Consider the following 24,192-nt stretch of genomic DNA (forward strand, 5'->3'; position numbering starts at 1 on the left):
AAAGTTCCCCTTTAGTCAAATATGTACTCTTAAAAACTCATCTTCAATCATCAAAATAACATGTTTAAATGTTTCTTTCTTGTGGAAATAATTTTCTCAGACCATAAAATAGCTTGAATATAACTGTACACCAGAGGTGGGTAGTAACGAGTTACATTTACTTCGTTACATTTACTTGAGTAATTTTTTGGGGTAACGAATACTTTTCGGAGTATATTTAAAGATGGGTACTTTATACTCTTACTTGAGTAAATTTTTGGGGAAAAATCTGTACTTTTACTTCATTACTGTGGGCGACGCTCCTGTCGTTACTTTATCTTAATGCAATAAATGTTATAATGCTTCAGTTTATTCCAAACGCGCCGTCTACTTTTCTCTGGGCAATGAGCGATGCACATTCGCGAATGATTCATTCTTTTGAGTCAATTCTGTTCAAAGGCTTGATCAAACCAATTGGCAAACGAGTGAATTGGTTCATGAATCAGTTTGAATGAGTCGTTCAGTTCCCTGCCGCACGCGCTGAGCGTCTGAAGTGGTTCACTCGGAGTTGTAACGTTTAAGAACAGAAAGAGCGTTGAAAACGTGGCTGGAACGGCACTGAATTGAAATCTGCAAAGGCTATTATTTGCTAGCGATGGAGATCCTTATTAGATGAACACCGCGTGTGCTGTCTACTGTTTAACAGGTAATAACTTGGGCTACATTCGATTACAGTACACGATACCACTGTGACATTAGTTTGTTGTACGTGTGTGGCTTATAACAGAGGGGAGTCAAGTTGAATGCAGCTTCCAAAAGACAAAAAATAGCCGATTAAGATTTTATTAATTTTAATACAATCACACTGGTGCAAGTACGTTCAGCGAGTCATATTATCAGCTGCTAAATTCAGATCTGTGATTGTTTGCTGGCGCTTAGCCAGAGATAGATGCGTTTATACAGCGCTGCGCATTATAACAAATCACGCATGATTCTATTGAGCTTATTAAAGCATTGGCCAATCAGATGTGTTCAGATGAGTCATCGCTGAAATGCCGGTGCTTCCTTCACTCGCTCGCTGACTGAATACCTCTTTCTGGCAAATTCTCTCGCAGGAACAACAAAGTGCAGATGTGTGTACGAATCTTTAATTAAGATATTGATTTCACAGTGTTAACAGTTTCAGTGATTTTAATGGGAGTTTTTGAGAGTGATTGAACTCTAGACTGTCAGTGAAAATGATCTTTAATAATGTAAATGTTATTTGCTCTCTTTCTGAACAATGAAAGATTAGTAGCAATATTTATATCACATTAACTTTCAATGTTAAATTCACATTTAATATAAAGTCAGTCGTATTAAAAATATGTTATGGCATGACACCTATATCTGTTACTTAAGTAAACAGACAGGGTTTTATAATAAATTACATAAATTGGAGTAAAGGCTGATGAAATATATACATTTATACACGCACACACATACATTACATACATTTTATCTATATATCTAAATAAAAATAGGCTCAGTACAGTATATATGACCCAAAGTAACTAGTAACTAACTACTTGAGTAGATTTTTTATCCGATACTCTTTTACTCTTACTCAAGTAACTATTCAAGACTAGTACTTTTACTTTTACTTGAGTAAATATTTCGAGAAGTACTTTTACTTTTACTTGAGTACAGTTTTTGGGTACTCTACCCACCTCTGCTGTACACGCTTGCCTCATTTACTATATGCGGATCTATGAATACGCAAATAAGCCCCACCTCCACTCAGTCACACCAGCCAGGGCCTCCTGATCCACAGATAATGACTGATAAAACTAAGGTTTTACTAGCAGACAACTACACTGGATTCTGTAACAGTTGTTAAAGTTACTTGACGATATTGTGTCATTAAAAATGCCTTGAAGACGCAAATGCAGCCAAGTTTGTGATTCTTAATTTGCACCGCAGGCAATGCAAGTCCGGACACCAATGCAGGAGAGGTAGGTATGACTCTAGTCTACTTTTACACTGTTGCCATGGGTTATTATTTAAGTTAGCGTTGCTAAATTCATGTTAAACAGCTTCATGCTTTTTTTTTGCTCTGTTTTATTTTTGGTTTCATTCCGGTAATTGGTACGTATATTTTGTACAGTATGTAATCTCTATGCTATGATCTCTGTGCGAACTGCATTTGTATAAATAGAGAGAGGGATATACTGATGAAAGGAATATATCCCTTTATGTGATTGGTTATTGAATTTTGTGACGTAGCAAACCAAGTGCTGTTTCAAAACGCGTTTCTGGGACTGTCATTGGGAAACTACAGTTTTAAGGAGAAAATACTCAGCAATGGTGTTGAATAATGTATTGGTGCATGGTTTGTTTAAAAGCAAATGACCACATAGACAAATAAACAACATTAAAAAAAACTTGATTTTCACTACAGGGGGACTTCTGTCTAATGTGGATAGAAGTCCATCTAATAATCAGATAGAACATATAAACAAAGGAATTAAAACCATTAGTCCTATTATGGACAATTTATGTGGAAGAGCTATGGTGTTCTTTCAAAAAAAAAAAAGTCAGAATATTCATATAACTGTCTCTTTAAGAACGGATATATTATATCAGAACATAATTATTATATGCATAAATGTGTTCAACACCCACAGTATGCCATATCAAAGTGACTGAATTATTAACCAAAGGACAATGGATCTACAAAATTGCTGTACTTGAGTACAAGTGTGAAAAATGTATTATGGGTGGCCTTTAAATCAGCTGTTTAAACATAAATCTTTTGCTTATTCAAAAAGGAAGTCAATAAATAATGTGACCACAAAGCTATTAAAGTAAAATGCAATAATTATATTCACCGTTATTGATTTATTTGACACACCTTCGAATTCTAAACAAGCAGATTCATGTTTATGGACCAGTCAAATGACAGAGCCAATCAGCTTTTGGTCATTTGTACACATCAGAATGGTGTATATGCAATTGGACTAAAATTGGACAAGGAAAAATATCTTTGCTATAGCAAAATAAGAAATGGTCCATAAGGAACGATTATTCATTTGCATGTATTAGCATATATTCCACTGGGACATGCAGAAACTTGTAAGATTGTTTAGTCAAAATTACAATACAGCAGGGGCTATTTATCTTTTGAGAGGTTGTTAATTTGTTCATGAGGGAAGCGCGTTTCCATTTGCATTATGAATCAGGTGTAAATCCCATCTCTACATGTTACTGATCTCCAAACCACTAATGAGGTAAAAAGCAAGGAAGTGCAAGCTCCAAATACACGACACTAGCCTGAGAATTAAAATGAGAAATTTAAGAGCGTGTTTATCACCAATAAACATTATAATTTTACATTCATAAGTTCTATTCTCAGAGAAAGATGAAAAATATTGGCCGGTGGGAGTGGTAAAGAACGGCTGTAAAATTTTATCAAAAAATCTAGTTTAAAAATAGCTTCTTTTTTTCAGAGCGTCTTCGTGATTTCTCTCACAAGAGACCAGAAAGTGGAAAATAGAAAACATAAATGAAAAGCTTTACATGCATGGGTGAACTGCTTCTGCAAAATATTTAATTTCTATTATAATAAATACAATTGAAATGTTATTTTAAAAATGTGAACATTTATTTGAGTAATAATATGATAAATATATTATCATACATATTATTTAACCTATAAATTGACATATTTATCTAAATGTATCTATTTCAGCATATTAATTTATTTGTAGATTTTCATGCAGTGTTGGGTGATTTCATTGAACATCGTGCTGGAGGAAGTCTGACAGTCAGATGCGATTCTCAGGAGCTATTCTGTTTTACCCTGATTGTGTTAGGCAGGGAAAAGCTGATCACAGAGCATTTTTATCCCTAGGCTGATGATAAGATGAGGAGATCTGGCTCCAAGAACGCCAGCGACACAACTGGTCTGAACCATGTGCCGCCGCCCAATGTAACCTCCTCCCCTCCCCCTCAAGCACCTACACAACTACACAACACATCAACAGCCAGGGACCCTAGAGAAACAGCCCTATCAGCAGCGCTCAGCTGGTCACTATTTAAAAAAACTGTTTGGTTGGAACTCGGAGCGCAGCCCAAGCTGAGAACAGAGCTGTGCCTATCTCCAGGGGTTGAGGGGACTTGGAGCCATCACAAAGACTTTAAGGCATCAAGTAGAGAAAGGCAAAAAGAAAAAGAAAAAAAACCCTTTTATAGGATCTTATCACCAGTCTTTATGAACACAGGAGGAACTACAGAGAAATCAACATCACTGAACAGTTTCCCAAAGCACTACGTCACCCAAGACATCACAAATTTACTTGCTATTGAGGACTAAACTTTTTCTTTCCGCATTAATTAAAACTGGCCTGCTAACTCTATTAGAAACTGCTGTTTCTAATGTTAGAGCACCCTTGGAGAACATTTCCGAAAACAACGCATCTGCCAGGAGCTTCTTTATTTCTGTCTACATCAAAGGCAATTAATTTCTGAGCTTTTTATTTCTGCATGCTAAGCTTCATTCGTTGTTCTAGTAAACACCCACTTTTCGCAAACATATTAGAGAGGAGCAAAACTGGATCGTATCGAGACCGGAACACTTAAAGTCCGTTAATCACGCATGAGATAGTGGCCAAAGCTGTTAGTGTATAACTCAAACCAAGAGTTTAGATATCAGGCATGAGAGAATACAAACAGGAATGAACATTAATTTCTCTCACGGTCATTTACTCACTTGCACAGAATGTCTTTAGTCGCTTCATCAAATCCGCTTGTTCTAATTAGAGCTCAACACTCAATGAATCAATAAAGAATTTTCTCACTTTTGCACACTGGGTTGTTAGGAAATTTATTTCAAACAGTGCATCTTGTGCAGTCTGCACATCTCTTAATAATTAATTTGTATTTAGTTGCATTATACTAATTAAGAGTTAAATTTACTAATTGAGAGTTAATTAGGTATTGTTTTGAAAGTGTAGTCTCACGAATTTCCTTTGGGCTATGTAGACTTCACATAATGAATGTCAAGATAAACGTTTAAATGTGTTCCGCTACAAAAGGTGCAGTGTCCAGTGGTTTTGGACAGGTGAAATTCAGGTCTGTTCTGTTAAAGAGATAGTTCACCCAAAAATTAAAATTATGTTATTAATGACTTACCCTCATGTCATTCCAAACATGTAAGACCTTTGTTCAACCATAATTTTATGAAGTTATGAGAATATTTTTTGTGCGCAAAGAAAACAAACATAACGTAGCTTCATTACAATACGGTTGACGCACTGATGTCACATGTGACTATTTTAATGTCCCTCCCTATCTGGACCTTGACCGTGTTAGGACCCTTGCTGTCTATGGAGGGTCAGAATGTTCTTGGATTCCATCAGGAAATATCTTAATTTGTGCTCTGAAAATGAAAAAACATCTTACGGGTTTGGAACAACATATGGGTGAGTAATTAATGACATAATTTTTGGGTGAACTATCCCTTTAAGATTATGAACGTACCTGATGATGTCAAAGATTGTGTGATTGTGGCATTTTGATGTAAACAACATGGTAGAAGCCAGTCAAATTAGACAGATTTCAACATGGACAGGTTGAATGACATGTCCTCATCTTTGAAAATCATGAACAAAGCTACACAAGGTATAAGGAAACATAACCCAGGCTACATTTTGGGAACCAAAATGTTTGAAAAATAATTTCCAGACTTTTCCAATCATTTGTAAAGGATTACTGGTGAAGGCTTTTAAAGTCTTCTAAAGAACACAGCTACTATACAGAGAGTATTTTGTAGTCGAATGAATGACTAGAATAAATGTAAGTAGTATAGAAATTCCTTGTATTTTCCATGACCTTTTCAGATTCTATTAATTTGTGAGACTTTTTGAGGCCTGGATATAACACTTTTGAAATTAGCAGAAACCTCAGGACTGTGGGAATCGCACAGTAAAACTTGCACTGATGATAAACGTGCTATGCGCTGACAACGATGAATTTGGAGAGCATGAAATCATCCAAATTCAAGGGCCATGCAGAAAATTGTCAATTTATCTATTCACCCTACCTTAGAAACAGCATGCCTACTTAAACTGAGTGGGCATGTTCTTGAGCCAAGTGAATTTTGAATACGCCTTCCAAAAACGAAAAAAAAAAATATAGTTTTACTCTTGATTATTTCATTTTCATGGTATTTGCTGCTAAAGTATTAGCAATGCTGCAAATAATTTTGGGGGCTGGGTGAACAGTTGGGGGCAAAAAATAGGTCATCACAATGTCAACAAAAATTTTTTTTTTCAAATTTACTTTTGTTTAATTATAAAAATGTCAGATCTGCTCTTTTCCATAAAATAAATAAAATAAAGTATCACAATAAAAGTACTATAAGAGTTGGTCACTCACCTTAAAGTGAAGATCTCTACTGATGAAAGGGTAGAGACTGCTAGGAAGGCTGATATGGTCTCCCTCTGCCTGATGGGTCTGGAGGGAACCATCACCACAAAGTTACTGTCCAAACGCAGTTCAGAGAGCGGTTGGAATAGGCGTACGCTGCCAATCCTGCGCATAGGTGTGGGCCCTGAGAAGTACCCGGCAGGGCCCAGCTGTCCAGTGCGGATGGAATTAGTCTTGCGGGAGTCTTCCGAGCTGCATTCCCCAGTGTCGGTGGATTGTAGCATGTAATACAGCTCCACGGGAGTGCCTTCAACCAGCTCGGGAGATCTCTGTCGACCTGGTATGACACTAGGGGGACTGAACCAGCTAGGCAGAGGCTCCAGTTCAGCCACGCACAGTCCGAGTTCCCCTTTTAGACGACAGGTGCCTCGTACCTCTTGGGTTTCATGGAAGGCAAACATCCTGACACACGGCAACTTGTCCACAGCACTGTAGTCATCCCAGTCCCGGCCCACAACATAGAAGAGAACCTGAACCTTCGGCCAACTTGGATGGATTCGCTCACTGATAATAAAAGTCTGCACTTTCCAGTTAAAACTAAAGAGAGGAGAGGAAGTGGCGGATGGTGACGTGGATGAGGGGTTGTTGAAAAGTCCCGGGCCCAGAAGCTCCGCAGGCACAGGTTGTTCTACATACAGTGGCCCGTAACTGGCATTGACCGACGGCGTCTTACTGGCTTGTTGAATGAAGAAAAGTTCTGTACGAACCTGCAGGCTGGAGTTCCTCATGATGTCCTGGTTGGCCTCCTTCAGGAAGAAGGCAGACTCTGCGTTCAGCACCTGGTATCGGACTGGAAGATAAGTTTGGATGGCACCAAATCTCTGCAGTCCTTCCATCAGCATCCGACTGTCGATGACTGACAAATAACAGATAAGACAAAAAAGACATCACTCATCCATCTATCAGACCTCTAAGCCCGACCTAGCTACTTGCATGCTCTTACAAGCTCTTAAGTAAGAGTCATTTGTCTCCCGCCCCATCTCCAGGCAACTGGACTCTTTTATTGAATGCCTTCAACCAGCAGTTCACTGCAGATATTTGGGGTGATGGAAGGACCCAAGAGTCTCCATTGATTTTGCGTCACAGCGCTGGTCTGAGAGAAACAGATGCTGGAGATTTGTGACAGCTGGTGGCAGACAAATGCTATTGGTGCTTAAGGCAGACACTACAGCACAGCAGGAGGATGCTTATATACCATTGTGTAACATGAATAATTTTATGGTTTGTTTAAAGGTTTTGCCTGTGCAATATAGATTGAGTCTGGGGATATGTTCTACTGCATTTGTACACATTGAGTTAATTTTGTTTTATTATTCTTTTAATGTAAATCACCCATAATAAATCAAATAATCTCATGAATATTGAGTTAATATAGTGGAATCAGTTTGTTTTGTTTCATGGGAGCCAGATATTGAGAAGAGTAATGCAAAGTGTCAGTGAAGAATGGTGGGAGAAAAAGTTTACTCAAAGACTATTTTCCTGTGGGACTAAAACATTATTCTTTTTGGCAGCAATAAAAAAGGAGAGAGAAAGATAAAGAGTGAAGACTTGAAAGAAAAAAGTAATCAGAGAAATAAAACACAAAGGGCGCACTGAATGTGGTGCTACACAAAAATGATTAACTTAAGTTAAATTTTGATTTCTTTAAAAAAAATAATAATTCAGTGAATCGCAGACACTGTGTCTTTCATTTGGAAACAAGAAGAATATAACAAGTCTAGTCATTTGGAAGAATCAGATGGGCATTTTTACAGGAATATGGCAGTAAACCAGCAATTTTTTTCTCTCTAAAACTAAATGTTTAGCCAAAATCATGTGTACTGAAAATTAAAGTGAAACTTCTAGTGAACCTTTGTTCAAACTTAATGAAATCAAGAAAGAAGTGTGATTAAAAAAAGAAGAAATAAAGGACACACAACAATGCTAAAGCTGAGGCCAACTATGATTAGCAAATTATGGCAGATAATAGATAAATGATATTATATACAGATAAATTTAACAAATGTACATGATACTTAAATATTTTGGCAACAGATAAAAACTAATCCTGATCAATAGGATACAGGCTAATAAAAATAGTATGATATTCTGGCATGAAATTCAAGCATTTACAACATTTTAGCTCATCAAATATTCAATATATTATAATATAATAATTCTCTACAAATATAAGTAATAAAAAATTATAAATATACACTGATCAAAATTATAAACGCAACACTTTTATTTTTGCTCCCATTTTTCATGAGCTGAACTCAAAGGTCTAACACTTTTTCTATGTACACAAAAGGCCTATTTCTCTCAAATATTGTTCACAAATCTGTCTAAATCTTTGTTAGTGAGCACTTCTCCTTTGCCGAGATAATCCATCCACCTCACAGGTGTGGCATATCAAGATTCTGATTAGACAGCATGATTATTGCACAGGTGTTCCTTAGGCTAGCCACAATAAAAGCCCACTCTAAAATGTGCAGTTTTATCACAACACAATGTCACAGATGTCGCAAGTTTTGAGGGAGCGGGCATGCTGACTGCAGGAATGTACACCCGAGCTGTGCCCTGTGAATTGAATGTTCATTTCTCTACCATAAGCCGTCTCCAAAGGCAATTCAGAAAATTTGGTAGTACATCCAACCGGCCTCACAACCACAGACAACGTGTAACCACAGCAGCCCAGGACCTCCATATCCAGTATCTTCACTTTTCAAGATCATCTGAGACTAGCCACCTGGACAGCTGCTGCAACAATCTTTTTGCATAACCAAAGAATTTCTGCACAAACTGTCAGAAACCGTCTCAGCGAAGCTTGTCTGCATGCTCGTTAGGCATGGGGTTTTGGTATGGGCAGGCGTATGTTATGGACAACAAACACAGGTGCATTATATTGATGGCATTTTGAATGCACAGAGATACCGTGATAAGATCCTGAGGCTTATTGTTGTGCCATTCATCCACTATAGTGATGCACGGGTCGTCTCATAACCCCAGGACCCTGCGGGTAACCTGCGGGTCGGGTTGGGCCAGGTAAAAAAAAATTCACTTTATTTGCGGGGTTGGTTGGGGAGGGTCATTAAAAGCAAAATGTAAAAAATCCATGTATGTTGCATGCAATTCCCTATAGCCTATATTAAATATTTGGAATATCTATTTTCATATTTTATTAGGTTCTTTTGATAAGGTTACAATACGAAAGGCCTACGTAGCAACGTAACTTGCATGATGTCTGTGATGCGCGGGTTGCCTCACAACTCGCGGTGACCCCACGAATCAGGTTGGTGCAGGTAAAGAAATTTTACTTTATTTGTGGGGTGGGCTGGGGCGGGCCAAATAATTTCATAAAAGCGGTAAACACAGTAAAACTGCACATTTTAGAGGTTTTTAGCACATTTTTAGAGAGTCTTAGGCACACCTGTGCAATAATCATGCTGTCTAATCAGCATCTTAATATGCCACACCTGTGTGGTGGATGGATCATCTCGCAGGGGAGAAGTGCTCACTAACACAGATTTAGACAGATTTGTGAACAATATTTGAGAGAAATAGGCCTTTTTTGGCCTTAGATCTTTGAGTTCAACTCAGGGGCGTGTCTAGGGTGAGGCTGGGGGAGGCAGTGCCACCCCATGTCCACAAGGGAGGCACAAATGAGCTTTGCCACCCCAAAACAGTGTATTGGATCGAAGTGCATTGAGAGAGGAACAGCGTGATTTTGACGCTTTTTGATTTTTTTTTTTTTTTTAAGTCAGAGAATTCTGCGACTTGCGACTGCGACTTTGAGGTCCAGCGCTAAAGTGCCCTCGTGGCCCGGTCTGCCCCCTGTCCTCGATTTCTGCCGAGGGTAGTATATTAATATTTTCGGTTGTGGACAATAAAAGTTTTTCCACGATCTGCTTTTGAAGAAATATTGTTGTATTGTGCTGCAGCGCACATTGTATCAGCTGCTGTTCTGTCTCAGCGGAATTAATATACTGTGACATTAACATCAGTGTTAACTCAGCGCTAGAGTTACTCGGGGACACTGCACTTATTCACAAACTATTTTTTTTGCATCTGCTTTAAATCCTTACTGGTTATTTCAACGTTTCATTTGTGTGCTTTTATTACGAACAGTTTTTCTGAGCCCAATCAAAGCGCTGCACGAGAACAAAAAAGCCCTTCAAACTGTGCCTGATTTCTAAGTAATGTTTTGTGCTAATACTTTCAAAACACACAAGGTTTATGTATAGACTCAGTTGGTTATGTCTAAAATTAAAGTAAACAACTGAAAGAGGATGCATGTCTGTATTTATGCGCGCAGGTCTTAAAGGGACAGTAGGCTACATGCTGCTGTGTGAATTAAAGGGATAGTTCACCCTAAAATTTAATTTCTGTCATTGTTTATACACTCACATTTTGTCCAAAACCTGTATTAACTTCTTTCTTGTGCCGAACACAAAAAAAGATTTTGAAGAATCTGTGTAACCAAACTGTTGCTGGTCCACATTGACTTTGATTGTAGCAAAACATACTGAAGTCACAGTGAACCAGCAACTGTTTGGGTTTCCACCTTATTCAAAATAACTTACGTTTAGCAGAAGAAGGAAACTCATTCAGGTTTTTTTTTCTTCACTATTTGAATTTTTGGGTGAATTATTCCTTTTATGTTACTAAAACACCACACACAGAGAACAATCACTCAATACTCTTGACTGAAAAAAAAACTTTAATACAGTTGCTTTAATAGGAATCAGTGTAAAAAAAAAATTAATGCTCCTACTAAATACACCTCTTGTACCTGAAAATAAAACGCTTTATTTGTATAATATCTTTGTTCTGATTTTTAAGTAACAGATAAAATAATGACAAAGATTTTTATCACCCATGTACTTTGGCCTAAATATCTGCCACATTTATTAATAATAAAAAATTTATAAAAAAAAGAAACTATATTTAAAAAAGTTATGTTGCCTCTTCTAATGATATCATCAATTCAATTCTTATAGTTTCACAAAAAATAGCTTTTATTTAAACTCTCTAGGTCTCCTGTCCCCCTGTAGCCTAATAAGTGTCCTTTTATCTAGGCCTATATGTTTTCATTTACATTTATTCATTTAGCAGACACTTTTATCCAAAGCCACTTACAACCAGACAATAAAATTCAAATACTGTCCTCATACTATTCAATTGAGCATATACATTTTTTTTTTACCTGGGGCTGCATTCACAAAGATACTTATAAGAGGCTACAAGTAGCTCCTAACTGACGAATTTAAGAGAGACTCCTAAAAATAATGTCCATGTCACTCATAACTTTAGACTCCTAATGTGTTTTGCTAAGAGTAATTCACGAAGCATTTTAGCCCTAGAAGTAGCACCTACGTCTGGAACAGCTTAGAAGAAACAAATTAATTTACCTCTTGTCTATACAAACTTGCCTTCAGTTTCATTTAAAAAAGCCTACTCGTGTAGCACGTCTTCTCACAAGCAAACACCTGTCACTCATCATCAGGCAATCACGTGATCTATTATATAAATGAATCTGTCAATAATAATAATAATAATAATAATAATATCATCATCATATCATTAATGTTAACCTGGTTTAACTAACTTTTATGTGATAGCCTTACAGTCTAATAGGGGCCCTGTGCCTATCTCTGGGTTCCTGGCTTAGAAAAAGATATGCACTAAAACAGATTGTGTGTACTATAGCTTAATTTTGCGCCAATTTTTTTTCAGTTGTTTATGTTGCCCCCCCCCAACAAGCCAAATGCCCCCCCAAACATGACATCCTGGTAACCCCTCTGGGTCAACTCATGAGAAATGGGGGCAAAAACAAAAGTGTTGCATTTATAATTTTGTTCAGTGTCTATATATATATATATATATATATATATATATATATACACTGATGTTGCTCAAACCCACATCAGTATACTATAGAAGAGCCAACCACACACACACATTATGCAAGAACAGATTTTGAAATCAAAATCTCGGTGCTCTAAGCATGCAGAAGAAAAACTAAAATAACTTGAAAATCCATTCATAACTGAGTGATAAAAGAGGAAACGTGTTACACCGTTTCATCTCTGCTGGATCAGTTGAAGCTTTCCTCTTTTTCTCTAAAATTAGCATATGTTCATCCTAAACTGTATTCAAGACTTAATTAGCAGGTGAGCCAAGATAATTTGCTGGTGTTAAAATGATATTGTATGTGTACAATTTTGATACAGCTCGGGGTATTTTAAGACTGTTGTCTCAATGAAAAACATGTAACAGCCCTTATAACAATTGGCTGAGCAATCAGGTTTACAATTGTACCAGACTGTGATAGTTTGGCGATTTGAAGTGAATTCATGCATTTGAAAAAAGTGATATTCAAGCTTCTGTCATCATTCTTTAGTGAACAGACAGCCTTACAAATGCTTAATTCCTACTCAAAGAACATTCTGAGTTATTGCATGACAGCTAGTTTTACTCTATAATTAAAAAAAAAAACATTAAAAAAAGGTGGTGTTTCGTTTAGTAATTCATTAGGATACAGACCAGACAGTAATATTCTAGCATGAAAAAGGTTTATAACTTCCTCTCTTTTTAATGATTAATGTGTGGGAAGAGATCATTCTTCATTTGAGTTGGTATCTAATTTTCTAAAAGGCCTAGGGTTTTCTTTTATGGTTACATTCTTCTTCATAAGCAGACTCTGGTTAGAAGAAGATAAAAGAATTAAAGACTGAACTCTTTCGAATACCCAATGAATTTTTTTTAGTGAATCTACACCGCTACCTTGATTTGTCTGCATCAATTTAGTAAGAGTTTGATGGCTTAGACGAGACTCTGAGTAACTGAAATATATGCTGACAATGGCACATAAGCACATGGTACAGTAAGTGGTGATTTGGGAGCTGTTAATTAATTTAAGTTATGCTCTACCATGGAAATCTGTCCCAACTTCAGATTCTGGCCTTCAGGGAAAGTCAACATAGTAAGGTTTTTGGGCATCATAATTGGATTGCCCTTGGGCCATTTTCTTAACTGCCATTATAAAAACGTGTATAATCTTATTATAAGTGAAGTGGGAGCTGCATGGGATAGTGGCCAACTGCTGAGCTGATAGATAACATTAATAATGGTAATAGTTCAGAGTGCCCACACTGCATACATTAAATGAGTAGGTAGCGTTCCATTCCTGAGGTTAACGCCAGCACTTAAAAGCAAGTAGGACACATCTTTCAATGGTAGCCACTTAATAGAAAGATAATCAATAAGACAAAACATATCTTAGTCACTTGAAAAAATGAGAGAAAATTAGGTGTTTAGACTGCGCAGACATGGATGTCCCAGACACATTACAGTCCAGCACTAAAAAGAAGAAAAAATAATACTTAATGTAATGAACTTTCAAGTTTTTAACAGATAAATGCCTAGAGTCAAAAGGTTTTGGAAGCAAAGAATGGTCTCATTCCTCATTTATGCAGAAACAACTTACAAACTTACAACTTTTTTTGTTTTATAAGCCGAGTTTTGGGCACTTTTAATTTCACTTTCAAATTCGTGATCTTTGTGTCACATTTGACAATATATCGACACCTTTCACTTTTAAAGACTAAAACAAAAGATGGATTCATTGTTATTCTTAATTAAAAAGCACAACAACAATAAAACACTAGGCTATAATGACAAATTAGATTACGTAACGCTTATTAACAAAATCAAATAAGACGAGGCATGACATACACCACATGCTATTACATATTATATACCAGCTAATAAACAAAAGAATGTTCAGCAAACACTAAGCAATCAATTAAATGTAAAAAATAGTTTTTTAAAAAATCAAGAAAGCCTCCATAGCTTAACTTGAGGTAAACAGCAAAGATAACAAGCTTTTTAAAATGAAAACAAAAAGAAACGTAAAACTAAACTGGCTGTCGGTGATGGGACTTGCATGTTTATTTGTTTTTCCACAAGAATACCAACATGTTCATCTTCTCCGGTTTATGAAGTGGCCTTTTATTTAACTTTAGTGTGAAAACCAAATCATCTGTCTGCCATCGTTTCTTCAATAATTGCGTCATTTTTGCCATGCGTTGTGCACACCTTCACGTTTGTGCTAACGCAGCGAGTATAAACCAGGCTCTACACTTAAAGCTCTCTTCCTGTGATCACTGAAATCTGACTTCTGCAACAATGTGCCGCGGTTCTGCAATGCTTGGATTATAGTCATAACCTAAAGATTTAACTTGGTTTAGATTGTGTTGCTGATCACAATTTTAGCCATGCAATTTGTAGTCCGTACTGGATTACATTTCAGAAGTAACTCCACACTACACATAATTACATGCTAAGTTAGAACAAGACAGAGACCAGGAGGAAGACAGAAAAGGCACAAGCTATCTGGGCATCGAGCACACGCATTGATTGCATCAGTATTGTGGAGTAGGTATCTCAGCATGTAAACCTCGTCTGAGAGAAGTCTGTAGAGCAAAGGGAGAAAATTCAGCTGATTTCAAATGTTGGGAGTTATGAAGCAAGCAGAGGGAAAATGAAAGATTCTGAGCCTATGGAGAGGATACCACTGACAGACATATTGGAAAAAAATTGCTTCTGTCACATATTTGAATAGGGAGTCTTTCCTCACCACCATTAAGGTAAAAAAAAAGACATTTTGTTGATTTTAGAACTAGGCAAAATTGCACCATCCACTTCAGAGCTACTTGACATGGCTTGTATATACAGAGTAAATTAACCTCAATTGGTCTGTTGACATCAGCACGATTGCTAGTTGCGATCAGGCTACGATCAGCCTCGATTGAGCTCCAAAAATAATAGCTGTTTAGTCATGATGTCGGTTTGTAGGCCAACCCAGAGGGCTTATTCACCGTGGGTCCCATCGGGAATTTCAACTAGGTTTTTAGAATAGCAGATTTCAATTTATGAGTAAAATAAGGTCTATAATTTAAAGATCTCAAACTACTGAATGGTAGCATATGTGGTAGAAGAAAAGATTTAAACCTCCTAAAGATCTTATTTTACTCAGTCAAAATCTTTGACTCTAAAAATATATTCAGAAAGTTTTCGATCTAAAAACTGAACAGCCTTATTGCTTTCTGGGAAATTCTATAAATCCATCTTCCCTCTTTTCCCCATTCAAAAATTAGGCATGACACATTACCATTTTCCATAATGATAATGAATAAATTTTCAGAGACCCACTAATGGCAGGAAACTCTTGATCTGCATTTGTCATGCCTGGCCGCAGAAATATCTTCTAAAATCTACCCAACATCACTTCATTAAAACATAAGCAATTGTGCACTAAGGCTTACACGAAACATCTAAACAAACCTAAGAGGTCAAAAACAAAAGCAACGATGCGTTTGAGTCCAGAGTGGGCTTTTTATGATTACATTATTGCTATCTATTGCTCATTGAGCTTGAGTGTACTGCTTTGAGGGCTGAAAAAGACTTTGGAATTGGCTCTGGAAGACTGATGGCTCACTAAATTTGCCAGGGCATGAGGGAAGGAGGAAAATCCACTGATTCGAGCACCTCAGAGTACCTGTTATACTAACCATATCTCCTGCTATTGCACTTTGGGAGAGCTGGACTTTTTTATTTTAGGGTAACAGGCTTTGAGGATTGGTTTGTCTGGTGAGATTTTTAGCCATTCCAACTCTCTCCCAATCACCAGCATTTGCAATCTCAGCTCGATTCTGTAGCCCTTGACTAACAGATTCAGTCTGATACAGAGCCCAGAATGGATGAATTATGGGAGAGCGTGCTTAAAAGGGAAGCAGGCACCCTGTCAAACAGGACGACTTGGAGAATGATGTAATGATATGCAGGTACGTTCTCATTTAGAGTCATACCTCCGGGGATCACATCTCCTCGACAAATGAAAAATAAGTGAGAACAGAGGCTGGTGGGAGGAAGTCAAATGAAAATATGAGTGATGGCTCGGATTATTAGAATCCAAAGCCTTCAACAACGAAAAAATGACAACCACAAACCAGCATGAAAATATATGAACTTCTTTCAGATTTGCATATTTGGTTATCTTTCCCCCTATGGAGCTTTTGTTTTTGCTTTTTAGTCAAATAGTTGTCAGGGAAACAATCCATTGACTATGATGGCAGCTGATGATGTTTCAGGGCTTTATTTTGTTTGGCTATTGGCAGTGAGTCTAGGCAGGCTGGAGTTAACAGCAAACATGATAAACACAGGCGAGAGCTGCTAAATATGATTATTTATTTGACTTAAATAGAATGGTTAAACAGACTGTGGATGTGCTAAACATAACTCATAAAATATATAAATATAGTTCCCAACAACATTCAATTTAGCCTTAGTTTTAAAGCAACATCTTTACTAGAGAAAATACTAATATTTGTGCCAACTGGGAACAGCTTGGCAGACCCTTGAAATGGTTTGACGACTGCGATTTTATTTCCTGGCATATTTCTTATTGAAACAGAGGCCGGGATGTATTGAATAGTCTGTTCTTTCTGTAAATATTCAATGGATTTGATCATATTTGAAATATGGTCATATTATCCAAATTTTACAGTCTCTGCACTGGCTACCTATTAAGTTTTGTATCATTTACAAAATATTATTACTTACCTATAAGGCCCTTAATGGTTTAGCTCCTGCGTACCTAACTAGTCTTCTACCACACTACCACGCAATACAAATAAACCTGAATTGAACTGAATTTAATTGAATTTAATTCAGTTTACAGCTGAGTAAAACAGTGATTTGCAGCTTGCTATTGCTACTGTATACACTATAGCAGGTAGCAAGGAGATCAAAAAAACCTGGAGAAAGCGCTCTTTTAGTGTTCCCATTCATCTCAAAAGACAGCTGTCACACAGGATCCAGTCCCCCGCAGATATCTGTCACCTTTAGACTCTAAATAATTCTTATATTTAAGAACAATAAAAAAGTAAAACAGTCAGTTTCCTGAAGTGAAAATCACATTAATTTCTGAATGATAATTTATGGGGAGTTACAAAGCTGTTAATCCATGATATATTTTTTTTTGTAGCTGTCAATCTGCGTAATTTCTTTTATATATATATATATATATATAATTGTGTTTACAAAAGTTTTTTTTTTTTTTTTTTTTTTTTACTTTAAATCAAAGTTTGTGATGCTGAGATTCAAATTATAGCTGGTTGGTTTAGTTTATGGTTTATAACTCTTAGACAAAATCTCTGTCTGCAGCACTGTTGGACTCTATAGGCTGAAAGAACTTTAAAAAGGTACTTTATTTAGTGCCTGATAAGAAATCTGACAAAACGTACTCGGTTACTGAAGCAAAAAATTATCCTTAATTTTGTATTTTTGTAAAGCGCATTTGCAGCAGTACACAGCCATAGGCGAGACGGCTCGTTCGCTCATTGGCTTGTTCTGCGGCAACTGCACAGCCTATCGAGCGCGGGCTGATGCAACGTCTTCAGCTTCGCGCCCTTCTTGCCACTTCCCGCCGAAACGGGTGTGGCCCAACCTATAAAAGGAGCTCGAAAAGGCTGACTCACCTGATTTATTTCATCGCCGAAGCGAACCAGAGTGAATCATGCGCACGGCAGAGAACGCAGTACTCGTTCGCTCTTCTAGAGAGAACCGAGGTTACGTTTAGTAACCGAGTACGTTCTCTTACGAGAGCTCTCTCGTACTGCGTCTTAGCTAAGACGCTACGGGAACCCAATGCAAAACGCCGTGAGCGCAGGGATCACACACACCAATAAACCTGAAGCAATGCCCAGGATTTCCAGTGCACCGTCACCTGAGGGACTCACAGAGAGTCCAGGACAGAAAAGGGGGAAAGCCCTCCGTCCCATATCTAGCAGCATCCGTAGATGCGGCAATATGACATCACACAGCCGAGGCAAGCCTGACCAATGTGGCAATGCGGGTCTTACGCAATACTGCCCATATAACAGTCGGCAGCACATAGCGCTCATGAACTCAGAATTCCCCTCAGGGCCCTGATTCGACTATACCGACAGCAGCCTTGCTTGCAAGGCGGGAACCTCCAGGTTATAGAACCTGATAAATGTAGACGGCGAGGCCCAACCTGCCGCCATACATATATCCTGCAAGGAGATCCCAGTAGACCACGCCCACGACGAGGCGACGCCTCTTGTGGAGTGTGCTCTGACGCCCAACGGGCACTGATGGCCCCTGGAAGCATAAGCTAACGCTATGGCGTCAACTATCCATCTGGATAGAGTCTGTCTCGAAACAGCCATTCCCTTGGAACGCCCACCGAGCGAGACAAACAGCTGCTCCGTCTGCCGAAAGGCAGCAGAGCGAGACACATAAGCTCTTAAAACCCTGACAGGGCAAAGAAGACTCGAGTCTCTATCCTCTCCTGACACCGGCAGGGCTGACAGGGCAATAACCTGAGCCCGAAACGGCGTGTTGAGGGATTTCGGCACATAACTGTGCCTAGGTTTGAGTTTGACCCTTGAGTCATTAGGCCCAAACTCCAAGCACGACTGGCTCACCGAGAGCGCGTGCAAATCACCCACACGCTTCACCGAAGCGAGAGCCAACAAGAATACTGTCTTGAACGACAGATGCTGAAGGCTAACTGATTGGATAGGCTCAAAAAGGGGGACCCTTCATGGCCTCCAAAACCGCCGCGAGGTTCCACATAGGGACTGACGGAGGTCTGGGAGAATTCAGCCTCCTAGCTCCTCTGAGGAACCGGATGACCAAATCATTCCTTCCTATTGACTGACCGAGCGCTGTTTCAGAAAACGCTGCGATGGCCGCCGCATAAACTTTGAGCGTGGATGGGGCTCTGCCCTTATCCAACAGCTCCTGTAGGAAGGAGAGAACCTCCGTCACCTCACAACTAAGGGGTGAATATCCTCGAGCTGTGCACCAGCTGGAGAACACCGACCACTTTAAGGCATACAGACGTCGTGTCGACGGAGCTCTAGCCTGAGTGATGGTATTCTGCACTCCCACTGCGAGATCAGCGGGTAACCGTTGAGCGCCCACACATGGAGGGACCACAACTCCGGTTGAGGGTGCCAAATCGAGCCCCTGGCCTGCGAGAGGAGGTCCCTCCTCAACGGTACTGGCCACGGGGCGACATCTGCTAACTGCATCAAATCTGGGAACCATGGTTGGTTCCTCAAAAGAGGTGCTACAGGCAGTATTGAACATCTCGTTTCTCTCACCCGTTCTATCACCTGCGGAAGGAGTGAGACGGGAGGGAAAGCATAAAGCGGGCAGCACGGCCATTCCCGTGACAGCGCACTTTCATTCTTGGAAAAGAACGCAGGGCAGTGAGCGTTTTCGTGGGACGCGAAGAGGTCCACCTCCGCCCTGCCAAATCTCTCCCACAACAGCCGGACTGTTTGCGGGTGTAGAGACCATTCGCCTGTAGGAACATTGCCTCTGGACAGCCTGTCTGGACCCAGATTCTGTAGCCCAGGCACATTCACTGCCTTCAGCGAACGCATGTCACGCTGAGCCCAAACCAGGAGGCGTTCCGCTAGCCTGTACAGGTTTCAGGACCCGAGACCGCTCCCTGGCGATTTATGTAGGACACCACAGACATGTTGCCTGAATGGACTAAGACGTAGTGATCCTTGATTTGGGGACAAAAGCGCATTCTCCACTGCCAGCATTTCCAGACAGTTGATATGATGGAGCTTTTCCCGTTCTGACCATAGGCCAAAGGACGGTCTGCCCTCGAGCAACGCTCCCCATCGCGAAGTGGAGGCGTCCGTCGACACCATCTTCACATTCGGGGAAGTCCCCAGGCTTACACCTGATCGGTACCAACCATTCCCTGTCCAAGGTGCCAGAGCTGTGACACAGCTCTGATTGATCTTGAGATGCAGCCGGCCAGACGCCCACGCTCTGCGCAGCACCCGCGTCTTCAGCCAGAACTGCAGGGGGCGCATGCGGAGCAGGCCCAGCTGCAGAGCCGGAGATGCTGAGGCCATGAGGCCCAGCATCTTCTGACAGTGTTTGAGCGACACGGCATGGCCAAATGAATGCCCATCACACGCTGTGGTGACAGCCGCGCCGTCATGGAACACAAGTTCAGAACTATACCCAGAAACAGAATCGTCTGACTGGGGTTCAGCGAACTCTTCGCCCAACTGACACTGAGGCCGAGCTTCTCGAGGTGATCGAGTAAAACGGCCCTGTGGTCCACGAGCTCCACTCATGATCAGGCCAGAACCATCCAGTCGTCCAAATAATCCAGCACTCGCATGTCTCTAAGTCTGAGAGGAGCCAGGGAGGAGCCAGGGAGGACTGTAAACTGGTATGCCTGGCCCTCGAAGGCGAATCTCAAATATCGCCTGTGGTTTGACGCTATCTGTATTTGAAAATACGCGTCCCTCAGATCTATTGACATGAACCAGTCCCCTCTGCGAATCTGCGCGAGGAGTTTCCTGGTCGTAAGCATTTTGAAAACTGCGTTTCATCAATGCCTTGTTCAGCTGTCTTAGATCCAGTATGGGCCTGAGACCCCCGTCTCTCTTGGGCACCAGAAAGTATCTGCTGTACAGCCCCCCCTCGCTTTGAGCTTGAGACACAGGCTCTACAGCCCCTTTGCTCAACAGTTTTGATATTTCGGCCCGAAGTATGTGTGCTACTTCTGTTTTGACCGTAGTTTCAACGCGCGCTGAAAAGCGCGGAGGGCGTCGAAAAAACTGTAGCGAGTAGCCTCTCTTTATAATGCCTAGCACCCAATCCGAAACCCCTGGAAGCACTGACCATGCATCTGCATGAATGGCTAAGGGCTGGATGCGAAGCGCGCTCTGTTGACCGGGCAACGGCGGCGCTCGGGTGTGCTGCGCATTTGAGGCGGGGAGCGCGCTGATCACAGCGGGCAGATCGCTCCTCCTCGACCCCGTCCCGGCGCTTAACCGACTGGGGGAAGGCTGAGCAGGTCCCGCGGGACTCGATATGTCTGCGAGTAACTGTGGGCTGCATATGTGCACATTTACCACTTTCAACTCGCTGTCTGCCTGTGCAGAGCGTACGTGCACAGGCCTCGTTTTTACAGAAGCCACGCGCCGTATGTGACATAGTGTATGTGGGCACTGGGGAGTGGGCACGTTTACTATGCGGCGTGCTCGACCGATCTGTGTCGGTCTTATGTGCGCGAGCCTTGTGTGCAGGGCTGTGCTTACATGTGGAGATGGGCACTGAGGAGTGGGCATCGTCACTGCGTTTATAGCACCATCGGCCGTGGCCGGACGAACGTGCACGGGTTTCGTTTTTACAGAAACCACATGACGCGTGTGACATAGTGATTGTGGGCATTGAGGAGTGGGCACGTCTACTATGTAGTGAGCGTGATCGACTTGAGTCGCTTTTATGGGCGCAGGCCCTGTGTGCAGGGCTGTGCTTACATGTGGAGATGGGCACTGAGGAGTGGGCATCGTCACTACATTTATAGCACCATCGGCCGTGGCCGGACGAACGTGCACAGGTTTCGTTTTTACAGAAACCACATGACGCGTGTGACATAGTGATTGTGGGCACTGAGGAGTGGGCACGTCTACTATGTAGTGCGCGTGATCGACTTGAGTCGCTTTTATGGGCGCGAGCCCTGTGTGAAGGGCTGTGCTTATATGTGGAGATGGGCACTGAGCAGTGGGCATCGTCACTACATTTATAGCACCATCGTCCGTGGCCGGGACACCAGAAATTACACCTTTTTGGGAAATATCTGGGTAGCCGTGATAACGGTTTTTGTGTGCAGGCAAGCGGGCAACCGTACAGGCTTGCGCATTGCAAAAAACGCTGAAACAGTCACAATCTCTGGAACTGAAACAGCGGCGCGCTTAGGTGAGAGCCCGGCCACAGCGGAACTCATACACCGGCGCTTCGATGAAGCAGCCATCGTGTGTAGTGCCGACGCAGCGTCATGCAGCATGCATAGATGGCTTTCCTAGGATGGCTTCGGGGCTCCCGGCCTCACTGTAACCTTCTGCTGCGGTCCCCGCGTCGCGGGGCGACTGCCGGTAGAGCGAGAATGGGGGTCTCGAGCTGCATTGCTGAAGCTGTTGTGATAACGGCTTTTGTGTGCAGGCAAGCGGGCAACTGTGCAGGCTTGCGCATTGCAGAAAACGCTGAGACAGTCACAATTCCTGGAACTGAAACAGCGGCGCGCTTGGGTGAGAGCTCGGCCACAGCGGAACTCGTAAGAGAACCACTTTATGTTTTATTAACTTTGTAAATATGCCAATTAATGTCTTTTAAATTGTCAAATATATTATAACGAAAGATATTAATGATGGTGAAATTATGCTACCTTTGCAAAATCCCCAGTGTGTGCAAAATATCCAGTGTAGTTCAGTCTAAAACTTATAACACTGTTTTCGTCAACTAAAATAAATCTGAAATAAAGCTTAAAAATTAAGTACTAAAAGTAGTGAAATTAATATTTTTGAAAAAGAGTAACTATAATAAAATATTAACACAATAATAAATAATTAAATAACAGCCTACTAAAATAATGGTATTAATACTGCTAACTGATTACACAAATATATTACTACTGCTACAAAAAAAAAGGTTATCTGGAAAAGCTCCCAGCAGGCACACATTGTCATAAGATTTGGTTACATTTCAGTTGCGACTTCGGGTGACCAAAATTCAATGTCAATTGAATTCCTAATGTCAATGTTAATTAAATGTCCAATACAGACTTCAGCTGACATTGATATTTGTTGTTTTCAGGTTTTATAACCAAAATCCAACATCAAGTCAATGTCAAATTTGCGTCAAATACCGACGTCACCCCAATCTTCATTCTCAACCAAAATGCAACATCTGTCCGACGTCATGTACTGCAAGAAGTAAGAAAGATCATTTTATTTGACAAAAATAATCTACATGTTAATGTGTACATTAACATATAGATGTTCTCAAAGCTAACACATACGGACTAATAGCTACAGAACCCCAATTTAGAATTCATAAGGTTCTAAAGTTAAAAGCCATTACACAAAAATGTGGCTACTAATTAATCAGACATGGTGTTCCATTCAAAATATATAAATAAATAAAAACATTTGTATAATGAAAGCTCACCACCGTGTTGGCCAGACTCCAGTTCGTGGGCATGAGCATGTGGCAGAGAGACTGTATCTCTGAAACGACACTGTTGACAGGTCTTTGAATGCATTCAGAATGCACTGTGGATATTTAGTGCCAATAAAACCCCAACTCTGATTAATGCTTGGCAAGATGGCATTTAATTGCACTGAACATTTTTTGATCTCGATGAAGAAACCACATGGGTTTTAGAGTGTTCAATTGAAAATGCTTTAATCATGATCAGCATGACAGCCAAGTTCAATCCAAATTCAATCCATACTAAATGAATCCAGCGCTGGCAGTAACTAGTACACGTTGCAATGACACAAACTTAACTACACTTTTCAGTAGCGTGACAGAAGCACAGCTGGTTTCATAATAGTGCTGCTTTAATATCCAACATGTAACAGTATAATGTGACAAAACACTAGACAATCATCAAATGTGCTCTTCTAAATTGTTGTAGAACTGAGTTCCAGGCTTTAGGGCTTCCGGGTTGTAGAAGTATTTGCCACAGCTCAAAGTTCAGAAACCCGTGTCACCCAAGAAGCAACCAAACAATACTGCAAATTGTTTGTATACAAAAGCATGACACATATTTTTTAGCTTGAAGCAAACATGTTAAACCAGATGTCAAATATATAGAGTAAAATAGGACGCAGAGGAAGTTCGCTAAGG

General features: G+C 40.3%; 1 protein-coding gene across 2 annotated transcripts in view; it reads right to left on the bottom strand.

Moving 5' to 3' along the window:
* LOC132117116 (transmembrane protein 132C-like) overlaps nt 1-24,192 on the bottom strand; it is a 148,668-nt gene that overhangs the window by 99,851 nt on the left and 24,625 nt on the right. For both annotated transcript variants that reach the window (XM_059526192.1, XM_059526191.1), the window contains one exon: nt 6,397-7,303. In XM_059526192.1, coding sequence (XP_059382175.1) covers nt 6,397-7,303 — 907 coding nt within the window. The remainder of the gene's footprint in view (nt 1-6,396; nt 7,304-24,192) is intronic.

The sequence above is a fragment of the Carassius carassius genome, chromosome 36 (assembly GCF_963082965.1).
Source record: "Carassius carassius chromosome 36, fCarCar2.1, whole genome shotgun sequence".
NCBI lineage: Eukaryota > Metazoa > Chordata > Actinopteri > Cypriniformes > Cyprinidae > Carassius > Carassius carassius.